The sequence below is a fragment of the Phyllostomus hastatus genome, unplaced genomic scaffold (genome assembly GCF_019186645.2).
Source record: "Phyllostomus hastatus isolate PE091 unplaced genomic scaffold, TTU_PhHast_1.1 phas_scaffold_78, whole genome shotgun sequence".
Lineage (NCBI taxonomy): Eukaryota > Metazoa > Chordata > Mammalia > Chiroptera > Phyllostomidae > Phyllostomus > Phyllostomus hastatus.
In genome coordinates this window covers 44,363,121-44,377,236 of record NW_025334041.1, presented here as the reverse complement: position 1 = coordinate 44,377,236, position 14,116 = coordinate 44,363,121, and the positions used below count along the sequence as shown (strand labels likewise).

The 14,116-nt window shown below is 38.4% G+C and overlaps 1 protein-coding gene across 1 annotated transcript in view; it reads right to left on the bottom strand.

The window, feature by feature from the left end:
• The window catches only part of LOC123811955 (gamma-secretase activating protein), an 87,345-nt gene that overhangs the window by 51,019 nt on the left and 22,210 nt on the right, over positions 1-14,116 (bottom strand). Inside the window, exons 6-10 of the mRNA XM_045828497.1 lie at positions 10,477-10,565; positions 5,794-5,863; positions 4,233-4,282; positions 952-1,056; positions 654-713 (exon numbers count right to left, since the gene is read on the bottom strand). Coding sequence (XP_045684453.1) covers positions 654-713; positions 952-1,056; positions 4,233-4,282; positions 5,794-5,863; positions 10,477-10,565 — 374 coding nt within the window. The remainder of the gene's footprint in view (positions 1-653; positions 714-951; positions 1,057-4,232; positions 4,283-5,793; positions 5,864-10,476; positions 10,566-14,116) is intronic.

The following is a 14,116-nucleotide window of genomic DNA, read 5'->3' as shown; positions in this document are numbered from 1 at the left end:
TTGTATAATAAACCAACTGGAAGGATTTTACAAGACAAGATGACCAGGAAAGAAGGGAAGGATTGCATGTCTTTAGCAGGAGAGTGGATAAGTCAAAAAATAAAGGGGGTGGGGGACAGGAGGATAAATTAAATTCTTATAATGGTATGATACCAATCTAGACACCAATATCCATCCTGGTGAGGAAGAATAATAACATATTGTTCATTACAAATAAAAATATTTGACTCCTCACCCCAAGGCCAGCATTCCAAATCACTTTTTCAGGAGTCATGCTAGAATTTTACTAATGAGACTGTACCCTCTCACTGACTTTATTCTCAAATCCTCCACCCTCACAAGTCATTTGGCATCAAATGACATAACCACTTAAAGCTATTTACTATAGACCATACCTATTAACTTCTACTGATCCTTATTCTTATGCTTTATTTAATGTGAGGCATTCACCTAGCAGAAAGTTCCTGTGTTTCTATTAATTGCAATTGTTATAGTGTCAAAGCCTTGAGATGGCAGGAACTACTTTACTTGCTCACACGACTGACCAACAGAACACCAAAAATGCTAAAAAGCTGTTTGTGGTAACAACCCTCTGTAATAGGGGGCAGCAATGTTAAGAACTTTCCTCTAGCCCAGTCATTTTCTGGACTTACCATTAGTTTAAAGTTCTCATCACCACAAAACTGGATGCATTTTAACAAAGTCCTTGATTTCTAAAAAAGACAGCAGAATAAATGACATATCACCCCCCAAAATCAACAAAAACACTAGTTAAGAAATCAAAAACCACAAGAGGGAGAGAGAAGCAGCCAAGAAGCCAACAGTAATGAAAACATTTTCCTTATTTTTAATAACCATCCATGAAAATGCAGTAATTAATACATTACAATAATGATAATGTCAAAATTCAGTTGTACCTATAAGAAGAAGGGCTAGTGGACTAGTTTTTACCTTCATGTCAATGTAGTATAATCTCTGCTCTGACATATCCCACTGAGCCCAAACAAAATCTTCTGCTACTCTCTCTTTTGGGAGATGGCCAGAATTTTTAACCACCTAAAGAGGTAAAAATATTTTAGAAATAAATAACTATTTCAAAAGAAAAAAGATATGAAATTTATTATTATTTTGCATATTTTATATTTATAACACTTGTAAATATGTCCAGTTTATTTTTAGCAGGCCTCCCCACAAACACGTGCATATGGAAAGTCTTTTCAGAAAAGGTTTAAGGCATTATTTCATTACTTGCTCTTCCCAAACACTTTATAATACACTATTTTATTTTATTACTAGTTTAACAGACAAGCTGGTGATGTTGAAGGCAAGGCCACACCTACCAGAAATAAATAGCTTGGTTAATAGAAGATTCAGAGCTTCCTATTCTGGACACAACCCACCCAGGTCTCTGAAGACAGGAAGCCTTCACAGAGGCTGGGATACCAAAGAAAAAATTCAGACCCACCCTGGCCGGTGGCTAGGTTAGCTGGAGCATTGTCCCCATACACCAAGAGGCTGAAGGTCCAATCCCCAATCAGGGCACATACCTACATTGTGGGTTCTATCCCTAGTTGGGATTCATATGGGAACAACAGATAGATGTTTTGTTTTCTCTCTCTCTCTCTCGCTCCCTCTCTCTCTCTCTCTCTCTCTCTCTCTCTCTCTCTCTCCATAAAATCAGTAAACATAGCTTTGGGTAAGGATTAAAACAAAAACAAAACTCAGGCCTACAACAAAGGCAAAGCTCCCCACCCCTGTATTCCTATGGCACTTCGGCATGCTTCTATTTCAGTTACATTTTAATTAATACTCTAAGTCTCCCCAGTGAGTATGTACTCTGCTATAACATCTTCATATTCTTAATGTCTTGTTTCTAGCATGTAAGAGTACTCAAGGAATATTTATTCAAAAGAATAAAAATGAGATAAGGTGTGTAAATTGTTAAAGGTATTACAAGTTTAATGTAAGGAATTAAGTATTCACTTTCCTCAAAATGCTTACATAGCAAAAATAATCTATTATATATTGGGAGAGATGAGTAAAAAATGTAGACAGTTTGAGGTAGAAGAAATGAGCAAAAAAGGAATATCAGAAAGGTCCATTTTCATGACTACGCCCTCTGAAAGCTAATGGAATTTCTCTACTGAGGCTAAGCCAGAACTCGTGGGGGCACAGAGCGTGCAGAACCGTGCACCTCTGTTTCTGGCTTGCAAATATCCATCACACATAGGTTGGAGAAAAGTGATGCTAGAGAAAAGACTCCAGAGGACCTGTCGGTCTCTAAACCTTGGAAAACCCATCTTGTTCCCCTTTTTCTGAAATGTGTTAGGTTGGAATAGATTTGGGAATTCTTTCAGGTAAACACATATACTGACAAGAACTTCATCACTGGAGTGTGGCAACCCAGGTTCACCTCTCAGTTTTGTATCCATCTAGAACCAGCTATATCACCTCTGTGAGTCTTGATTGTGAATTTCCCTAAAAATGGGGATAAGTACAATGCCACCTCCCTCATGCAGGAATGTTGTGAGGAATATGTGGAACCATGCACTGCCTCAAGAGGCTGCTATCTCAGCCTTTTAGAACAAAGTTCCTCTCCCAATCCTCTGTCTATGCCCATTCCCAGTTTCTGACCCCTACTTGCTTATTTAACTCTCTCCCCGAGATTCTCATCACTGGCTTTGGAATTCTGCCCTGTTCCTTCCTCTCAGACCTGCTCCTTTGCTGAGCATTGGCCCTGACCTTGCCCTCTTACCCACTTAGCCACTGCCTAGAGCTCCTGCCACACACGTACCCCTCGTCGCTTTCTAGACCAGCCTCTTGTTATGAGGCAATCAATAATAGATACATATAATAAATGCCTTTTCCCATTTCAATTTTCTTCATATAACTTTAAAATTAAAATCTTCAGAGAAAAGCTAATTTGATACAGAATACTTAAATACTGAAGGAAATCATTTTAAATACCAATAAGATATTAACATCTCATACAAATTGTCAAGAAAAAAACAACCCAGTAGAAAAACAGACATGGATACAACTAAGCAACTTTTAAAAAAACAAATGCAAATAGTCAACAGGCATAGTAGATGTATTCACTAACTCACTACTATTAAGGGAAATACAGACTAAACTAATGATATCAATGTATATCCATTGAATTGGATTTTTAAAAAAAGACAAATACACCTATTAGCAGTATGGATAGAAGAAAGGGTTTTGTTATACTTTGATTGTAAAACTATAAATTGTTAACTTCATTTTGAAAAGCAATCTAGCAAAATCTGTTAAACTTTATTAAAGCATCAACCCAATTATCCATCCCTGAGGATTTAACCCCAATAGATAACCATACTAACTATGTAAAGCTAGAGACACAAAAATGTTTGTGACAATTTCTGATGCAAACAAATAAAATCAAAAAATGGTAATCAAGCAAATGTCCATCTATGGAAGAAGGGTTGAAGACTGTGTACATTCATTCTGGGGACTGTTATGCACTTCTAAAGAAAGTAAATTGGCACTATTCTAGTTAACTTGCGGGCAATTCCACAAAGGTGAATGAGGAAGGAGTGAACAATAAACAAATCCCTGGTAGTGTCAGGGGTGAGGATGATCAACAATACAGGTATAGAGAAAAGTAAGAAAGGCTTCATTAGGTTATGAACAAAAGTTAAAGGTGAAAAGGGAAGGGAGAAGTAGAAAACAAGCCAAAAAAAAAAAAGAAAATCTAATTACATAAAACCCCAGCATATGTGTTATAATCCCATTTATTATATATGTATGTATATGTATCTATGTACAAAAATTAGAGGAAAAAAGTTATGTCTTTATTTAGTAACCTATAGGATACTCCTGATATATTAGGTAAAATGCAAAAACAAAAGCAGCAAATTAATATATGTGTTATGATTCTATTTTGGCAAAAACAACTGAATCCTTGTATACATGCACCTGTACAAAGTAAAATGTGTGGAAAGAGTCACACAAGGCTATCATTACTAATTATCTCAGGGGACCAAGATTAGAGGCTGAGACAGAGGTAAAGGAAACATTTAACCCCTTTCCATATCTTGTATTAGCTCACACTTTACAACAGCAAGACTATAATTTGAAAGATATCAAATAAAGAAAATGTTATGTTTCTATAATATAAACCTATCTTTAACAGTTTAGAAATGTCACTCTTTGTGGAAAAAAACTCCAAAGCAAAAGGAATTTCAAATATTTACCACTCTATTTCCACCTTCTTGGATGACTTGGATATGAAATTGTTCAATATCTTTAAACAAAGAAACAACAGAAAGATAATTTAACTTTCACAAAAAGACATTTAGTACTCTTTTCATCTAACCACAGTAAATAATTTTTTATTGAAAAATGGAAATTAGACAACTGGCTGAAAAATATTATCACGGAGACCAATTTCACAATGAAGGTTCAAAACATAACCCATCTTTCTTCAGCCTCCCTTTACGGTCTGTTTCAGGTCCAGCCTTTACTCTCAATATCAACAATACATGCATTTAACCTTTCTGCTCCCCTGTGTTCCCTCAATAGGCACTTGTCTCCCTTATATCCCCAGTCGTACGTACAGCTAATAAGGGTTCATTTGGCAGGGTTTGGCTTCAGTTTCCAAATACCAAACACCTGTGTGTGTGAAAATATCAGCTAGAAAACTCATACAAGATATCTGAGAGGGGCATTCTTAGAGGAATCAGTTTCACATTACAAAACTCTAAATGTTTCTGGTTGATTTGTAGATAATCCCTTTCTCTCAGTAAGCAATTTAGATTCATTCACCATACTTACCTTCTGCCAGTTCTGGTTGCAAAAATGTGAGACAGTTGGGCAAGAGCATAGGAACTACCATATTTGGCCATGTATAATAAGCACTTTCTGCCCAAATTTTTGAGGGAAAATAAGGATGCGCATTATATGTGGGTAGTACTACTTCTGTATCTATATATATGTTTTTAATTCTTTTATTTATGCTTATGCATTAAAAGTGTTACTCTAGAAAGAAATAACAATATCCATATGCAAAATAATACCCTGGAACATGATAATTGATTTTGTTTCTAAATATAAATAAATAAAAATTGAATTAAAAAGGTAAAATAGAAGAACTTTTTCCTAAAAGTTTGGGCCCAAAATGAGGGTGTGCATTATACATGGCAAATACAGTAAATGCAAGCCTAACCCCTCAGGCTTTCCAAATTACAAATTAGCAGTTTAATCTTATAAAATGAAAGGTGGCTTATTAGATAAGATCCACCACTGAATTTTGTCCTTTCTCCTTCTAACCTCCCACTTGAAAACATTACTAAAGGATTTCCCAATCTTATTTGCCTCCATCTGACTTTGACAAACTTAGTATGTGTCCTTCAAGTTCTGCCATGAAATTCTTCTGGCTTCTAATGCTAACCTTCCTCCTTATATCATGCTTATCCACTATGACAGACATCTGAAAATAGGAGGGACTATAGAAGGCAAAAATGACCTGCACAACTGTTCAACAAACACCTCACCATGTGACAAAATTGAAAATCCATATATGCAGAGGCCCATCATTCCCAGGATGAGGAAACAGAGCAGAGTCCGAATGGAATAACAAGTGGGGGCCAAAGGAAAAGCCCTTTCACAGTAGTCCTAGGTCTCACATGGACATCAAGGGTCAGCAGACCCTCAGCACAGGTGAGTGGACCTCTAGAAGATTCAGTCACATCCCATACTTCATTAGGAGATATGCCACTCATGAAGTTCCTGTATACTGTCTAAAGATGTACTTACATTTCTCTTCTGAAATCAGTAACAGGTGGTTCTCTGGAAGAGGATGACTGTCAACATGTGGGTAGAGGAACTGCAAAAAGAAAATTAATAAAAAATATAAGCAACTACCTTGCTGATACAACTATTTGAAAAATTGTATTTGATCACTGATGTTGAGAACCATCCTGCCCAGTTTCAGGAGCTGTAACCCCCCCTCCCCCATGGCTAAGGCTGAGTGAACAACCTTCAGACCATAAGCCTCTAAGGAGACAAAGCTTATCTCCCTGGCTGGAGCACCACTTCTGCTCCTTTACTTCATCCATAACTGGCCCCCAATGCTCGATTAGTTAGCCAATGATGGGTAAAATTCCCCAAGGGGGGAACAACCTAAGACAGCATGATCATGTACAGGCCCCAGGGAAGGACTTGGGGGGCCATGGAGAAAGGGAGTGATGGACCCTTGCCCCTCGGCTTTGACAAAGCCTGAGTTCTCATTCTGCCTGTGAGAAGTCTTCTAATCTTTTGGCTGTCTTGCTCCCTCTGCCTGACTTAATCCTGAAACAATGACAGAGGGTGGTGCAGCCCTGTGCTAGAAAAGGGCGGGTTCCCCAGATGATCAGGCCTGAGAAAGAATACGTAAACTCCTGTGAAACCTGCTTTGCTAAGAATGCTCTTAATTAATTGATAAAGGTCCGAGCAGGAAATGAGTTTGTTTCCCAAAATGTTTTGTAGCCTTTTAGCTAATAGACCCTAACTCAGAATAGGCGCTCAGAGTTATTTGTATACTATCTATTGTTAGATCCTTATTACCTGACGATGATTAATGAACTTTACCTGTATTCCTGTGCAAATGAAAATCCAATCCTGTGCAATGAAAAACCCAGTGAAGGGAAGGATGGGGCACTCTCCTTTGAGAGAATGGCTAAACCGCTCCAAGGCACCCTCCCCTTGAGAAGGTAGCTTGGCCGTCCCTTTTCCTCCACACAGGTCTTAGTAGTCTGTGTGAATGTCTCATGTCTCATCCATGATGCCGCAGACACTGTGGACCAGTGTCTGCGTCAACTATCTTACTACATACCATAAAAGGAACTGAGAATCACAGAACAATTTAGGTAAGTCACATGCAGGCACACATTACAGATGGAAGCAAGCAGAAAAATGGAACACTTTTAGGAACTCATTTTTCCAGGGGGAAATTGATCTCAGGTCCAATATAATTCATTTAAACAATAAGGTTAAAGTGTAAGCTATTTCTAGGGATGGTGCTTCCTATTTACAATATGTGATTCTGAAGCTAATCAGAAACAATGTAACAACATTTGTACAGCAAGTTCTATTTCACATGCACAAAATAACAGCGATCAATATATTTGCTGTGTAACTAAACCCTAGTATTTAATTTGAGAGCTAAGTAAACTACTCTCCATTACAACCTCCAAAGTCCCACATCCAAGAGACAAAGCAAAACCTAGCCAGGGACTTTCCAAGAAAGGACAGTGAGTCACAGTGTGGCAAGTGGTGGAGGACTTACAAGCCTCAAAGCATAGAATGCCTGCCCCTGGGAAGGAAAGGCTTGACCCACCCTACTCCCCCCACTCTGTGCTCTCTCATATGTGACAGGCAGGCAGCCAGAAACCCACAGCCTGATGCTGTCCACTGCAATGTTAGGGAACACCGGTTATGGGATGGATGACTCCAGGAACTCAGCAGGTTCATTTAGTAACATCAAAGCTTAGTCGATAAGCTCCACCAGTGAATTTTGCTTTTTCCCTCCAGACTTGAAAGCATAATAAAAGAATACAACCTTCTATGTCCCTATGTTATAGTTGGCATCCTCTCTACAGACTAGGAAAATTTTGACAAAATATATCACCTGGTGTCCTAACTTTTCATAATGACAAATTAGAAAAACAACTCGTCAACTTTTAAAATTATTTGTAGTCAGGTTTCCCTTTTAGAACTGAAAAATAAAACATTAACTACATATCATTCTTCAGAGCAATAACCTCAAAATTATAAAATAGATAGCCAAGTGCAGAATTCAGCTACAACAATAATATGGAACTTATTATCTCCTTGTTTGTGAAATGGGGCACATCAAGCAAGATATTTCATATACTGGGATTGAGGAGAAGCAAAGATGAGAGACACCACATTTGCTCTTTGTATAGACAACAAAGAGCAAATGCTCAGCACCTCAAACAAGGAGATGCTCCTACAGAAGATGACACAGCTGCCCTGGGTCCACAGAGGTGGCCAGGGCATGCTCGCTTAGAACTGTGACCTGGACTAACATGCTGTGGAATTCTAAACCTTTGCCTGGTCTTTGTGTGGCAATCAGTGAGAACATGATCTTAAAAATGCCATTTTATGAAGTGACCATAGGGCCTAGAAGTCAGAATATAAATAGACAGGCTTCAGACACAGCTCTACAAAAGCAAGCGAAGTTGGGTTTTTTGGTTTGTTTTGATTTTTGTTTTTGTTTTTTGGAGGGTTTTTTCTTTGCCTTGTAAATAGGGATCTATATATATTTTAGGGAAATATTTATCTTCACAAATATGGAGCTCTGATTGTTAATATTTGTCATTGGAAATATGTGCTATAGGGGTATAGATGGGTGTCTGATTATCCACTGGAACTATCTAGAAGATGCACCTCATGCTGAAAGGGAACACTCAAAGGGTATCAGATTAGGATCCAATCCCACTCACTACTGTCCTGCTAAAGTTCCTTTGTGAAGGGGGTCCAGATGGCACACAAACACTCAGGAAAATGCTCTGCTGGAGACCACCATGGATATTTTGAAAAGAAAAGGGAGGGCGATAGATCTAAGGACAAGACCAAACTCAGTGGACAGTGAAGGGTGTTTCTGTAAAGGGTGGGGGGGAATAGGGAGAGGCAGGAAGATGGGGATTTGCCACGGACAGAGGTTTGAAGAAGTTTCTCCTTCCAGGGGTATAGACAGGCATGAGGCACAGGGAGCAGGGCTAGGAACTGAGATGGAATCACAAGGTGAATACAAGTTTTACTTTATTTGTGTGGAGCGTTTTCCTTTTGTCTGTGGATGCTGTCATGCATCATGTACTTTTTTAAAAAATTTGAGATAAAATTCAATATTCTATCTATTTTAAAATGTGCAATTCAGTAGTTTTTGATATGTTCATAATGTTGCACAATCAAATACTTATAAAAAACTTTTCCCTTCCCAAGTTCAAAATCCCTTTATGTGTCCCAATCCTTCAATAACATCACCATTGCCTAGACAGCCCTGGGTGGAGATGCTAAGGAAGCCAAGAGAAACAGGCCGGAGAAGGGAAGTGTGCTCTGTCCCACAGTCACCCCTGTACTGATCACAGTGTAAACAGAGCAGCTTCTCGGGGAAGGGGGAATGCAGCTCAGGAGCTCCACTCCAGGCCCTGTCTGGAAACAAGCAGCATCTCACAGTGAAGCCAGGAGTGGGTGGTGAAAATGCAAAGCTGGAAGGACTGCTGACAGTGGAGAACCAGATGACAGACTATCCCCTCTCCTAATACACACTGCAAGAGGGAGACACATTGGTTCAAGGCTGGGAGTGAGTGGGGTGGGGGAGGGGGGAAAGGAGGCAAATACTTTGTGTTTCACAAGGAAATTATACTGCAACAAGGCATGAGCAAGTATCTGTGGTAGCTATATTCTATAAAGTCACCATAAACACTGTACACTGAATACTGACCATTGCTCCTAGGGGGAGTACAAGGGTAGCTTCCTGTGAGACTCTAGTCATAACATTATTGTCAACAAATTAATATTTAACTTTGTTTAATCTGTGCTTCTGTTTAAACACACCTTATTTACTATATACTGTCGATTCATTAGCCTTGAACTCACAGTCAACAACACTATAATCTCATGCCTGAATGAAGCTTATCTAACTAAAACACATATTTTCTCTGTAAAGCACATCACAGCCTTCTTGCATCTAGGAACACTGGATAACACTTCAGCAATATGCTTGGGGACATTTTAAACAGTAAAATCACTAACAAAAGAGCCCCAAAATTCAAAAAATCATGGCAATACACAGAACACAGAAACAACATTTGTTTACAATATGAGAAGTGAATCAAGAAGTCAGTGTCCCCTTGTTCGACCTCAACTGGAAATGTGTGCATTGGGGAACACATTTTTCACCACTTTGAACATGTCTGCAAATGATTGTGAAAGCACCATGATATTATAATTTGGGGGTTACAAATACATTTTAGCAAGTAGTAGAATTCATAAACTCAGAATATGCTAGTAACGAGGACCGACTATATCTAGTCTACCTGCATTTTATACATAGTGTTTCTGCATCAATTCAAGGAGTTGATAAATTATGGGACTAAATCATTTAATCACAGATATTTAATCTGTCAACTGTATGAATACATGGAATAAACTATTTCAAACTTACATAAATGTTTTGATATTAAATATTTTATCATGTAAAATACTACCTTACTATCAGACAAACCATAACAGAATAGAGACAGAGGAACCTGGTTTGAGTTTTAAAGATTTCCATGTTTGCAAAGGAAGAGCTGATCATTCCTACCATACCATTTATCAGAATGCTTTGAGGATTAAATGTGATAATTTGTGTGAAAGTATGTTGTAAACACCATTTTCTCTAGGTTCACGCCTTTTGATTAATGAGATGTCCTAAATGACATGCTTACTTACCTGTACCCAAACATAGCTATCCACTGCTTTTAGAACCTTCACATTGTTCACGGGGCAGATTTCCACCAACAGAGTTAAGCACTTTGATCCTACAAAGTAATGGAGGCTTTGAGAAACGAAGACTAGAATATCACAGGCTATCTTCTCCACAGAGGTCTGAACTTGGAATATGTAAATGTGTTGCCTATTGTATTACACAAAGAAAACTAATTTTCTTAAAATTTACTTTGACATTTCTTAAAACCAAAACAGACACTGAAAACATCATAAAGGAGAAGTTGATGTGCATACAGAGACAACTTCCTCCCATTCCTCAGCCATTTTTATTTAGCACAGTTTGGCAGGCCCTCCCAACTTCTAAATCTACATAACACAACCCACCTCAGTGGCACTACCATTCTGCAGCATGATGAAAAATACTGTTTGTACATGAAAATATAAAGATATTTCTGATGCATGAACAAGTCGGAGTTGACAGCACCTATCAGGAAGGGCAGGCAGTGGCAGAGCTCACTGATACAGACCCCCTGACTTCCTCAGCAGCACATTCAAGCAAAGGTCATCAGAGATAGCAATTAGGAGGAAGTCCTTGGACAGAGGCTATAATGGGATTGCCACAGATATCCAAATTTAGGCTAAAAGTTCTCCTCCCCCAAGATTAAACCTCAAAAGAAATTGCCTTATGTTTGAGCACTTACAAAGACTCTAATATTCCAGGGTACTTTTCAATGACTTTATTTTGAATAACAATGTACAATTTTGGGGTGGCACAGAAGCCTAGAATTAAATCAAAACCAGTTTTCACTATTTAAAGTAACCTGGCAACACTGCTTCATTCAATTTTTTTAAAAAGGCAAAGAATGTAAAACAATCTCTGGGACAGTCCTTCTAATTGCAAGGACTGGATATTTCTATAAAATTAATTTTAAAGATTATTTATAAATCAAGGCAGTGAGTGAATTATTGTGTGGGATAACAAATATACAACAGAAGTGAAAATCAAATGTTTGGTTGATGGGTACTTGTAGCTTAGAATAAAAATCTAGGATCATATACCAATTCAAAAAGCTGTATTTCTAAAATGTGGGATAAAGGTGAGGTCCTTTAAAAATTTGCTTGATGGCTCAAAATATGGCTCTAAGAATAAATAAAGACATTGGTGTCAAAGACACTTGTGATAGAAAATAATGGTAGAATAGAAATATTCTGTGAAATGTGAGAATGAGATCAACTGTAATTGAAAAATTAAAAATTATTTTTAAATAGTGAAAATGAGAAAAAAAGCAACTTTCCTTACTACATTTAATATATTAAGTAGTACAGCTGGCACTTGACTATGTTATTTCTTGCCCTAAAAGCATATATATTTCATTTGAAAAAAAAAAAAAAACTTTTCAGGGGGTGGATAGAGGAATCTCCTCATTGGAAAATACGGAATCACCTTATATTTGGCATCTTTGGCAGTGAATTTGTACCTAAGTGAGATAATGAGCTATCAGCTAAATTAACTTGCCTTGAAAAATAGTAGAATATTTGAGGGCAGAAACCATCTTCCTACACTAATATTTCCCTTCTTTAGAGCAGCTGAGACACAAATAATATAATTAGCATAATGATATGAGTAATCATACAAATGAAAACTTCTCTCAACAATACCAAGTGCTTTCATAGTGTAACAGGAAGTACTCTGAGTTAAGACATCAGTTCTAGTGTAAGCTCTGCCACTAACTTAAAATATACTTTTCAGCAAGTCATGAAGCCTAGGCCTCAGTATCTTGTTATTTAAAAAAAAATGAAAAACTACAGAACCAGATTATTTGTACAATTACTTTCAACCATAAAAATCTCATGATTCCATGAAGTACTTAAAGTTGTCTTAAGAATTTAGAGAATCCAGGTTTCAATGGAGCCTGAAAGCACAGCACTGAAGGTCAAGACAAGGCCAGGCAGGATATGGACATCTAGGAAGCAGAAACGGCAGAGTCAGAAGCAACAACATAATGAACTCGAGGGCATTATGCTAAGTGAAATCAGTCAAATACCATATGATCTGTATTATATATGGAATAAAAAATATATACATATATTTATTTATGTATGAAAACCACCTCGAAATTATAGAGGATAGATCAGTGGTTGCAAGAGGGGGCAAGTAGAGTGATGAAAGAAATGGTGATTTAAAAAAAAATTTTAGTTTAAGTAAATTGAACAAAATTTTAGAAAAAACATAGGAATAGGCATGGCATGGGGAGGGTAGAGAGTGGGCAAAAGAAGCTGGTCTGATGCAGGTGATGGTACATGTTGAGAAATGGTGACAAGGTTAGACAAGTCTATTTGGACCTGGTTCTGAAGAAGCTCTGGTTACTGGAACACTGAAATCAAACCATGGCTCCACGGAGTAGCTGCAGCATTTAACTGTTTATAATGGTACTTGGGGGCTCTGGAGATCTCAGTGGCAGTGGGGCCAACACATGTGGTCACTCCAACCGCTGCCCAGTGGAGATCTCTGTGCCTTGGGGTGAAGGAATTCCACAGGAAAGGGTGAAGGGGGCAGCTGGGTCTGGCTTGCTATAGTAGGCCATGTTCTAAACAACACATGAACTCCGGCATGGCCACAGCCAAGATAATTAGCACTGCTGACAAAAACTGTGTTGAACAGTAATGGACCAAGGAACCCCACCTTCCATATTTCCAAAGGAAAAAAAATTTATTATAAACAATAGTGTTAAATAACACCTTGAAGCCAACTACATATTATAATCAAATGGCTTATCAAGTCATTCAAGGACAGATAATAAGCCTTTTCAAAATATTTATTCAAGGGACAAAGTATTATAATAGATCCTATAGTGCTCTCTGGTCACATCACTTCTGAAATCTCAACTGACCAAAGCCACCTAAGCATCTCTACGATCTCTCTGCACATCACCCCTGTTCTATGGCGTCAGTTCCTACTATTCTGTCCACTCCAGTTCATTCCACTCCAGTTTCACTGACTCCTCTCTATCCTGGAACAGTGAGTCCACCAAGTACACTCTGGCCTCAGAGCCTTTGTGCTGGCTGTTCACTTGGAGAGAAATGTGCTTTCCCCATAGCCACATACTTGCTTCCTCCCTCTTTCAGATCTCTGTTTAAATACTCTTCTAATAATGTTTGCAAGGATCCTCCCCCAAATACTTGCCTCAGACTTTACTTATGGGAAAGCCCAAACTAAAGCAAGAAGTTATGTCAGGAAACAGAATCACTTTAGCCATGAGGGGCTATCTTGAGAGAGTGGGGGGACTGAACTAGGGAGAAGAGGATGCCAGTATCAGGGACATTATCAAGTTAGTGACCCCCTTAGGTCTTGAGCTGCATGGAATGTGCCTCAGAATTATCCACTTTAGTGATAGGAAGAGGGAGTGTTTATCCTTCATCTCCTTTTCTCCCCTGCTGGTGGCCATGGCCTACCCTATTGGGAATCCTTTCCAACCATACATCCAGGTGGTACACATGCAGGCAGTAAACAGATTTTCCCAAGGGCTCTGGACAAAAAGCAAGAAGCAGGTAAAGCAGCTGAGGTAAGGCACTGTCAAATGACATTTGAGCAGAGGTGGTTCTCACTGCAGAGGCTGACATGAGAGGTGAGCTAAGAAGATAA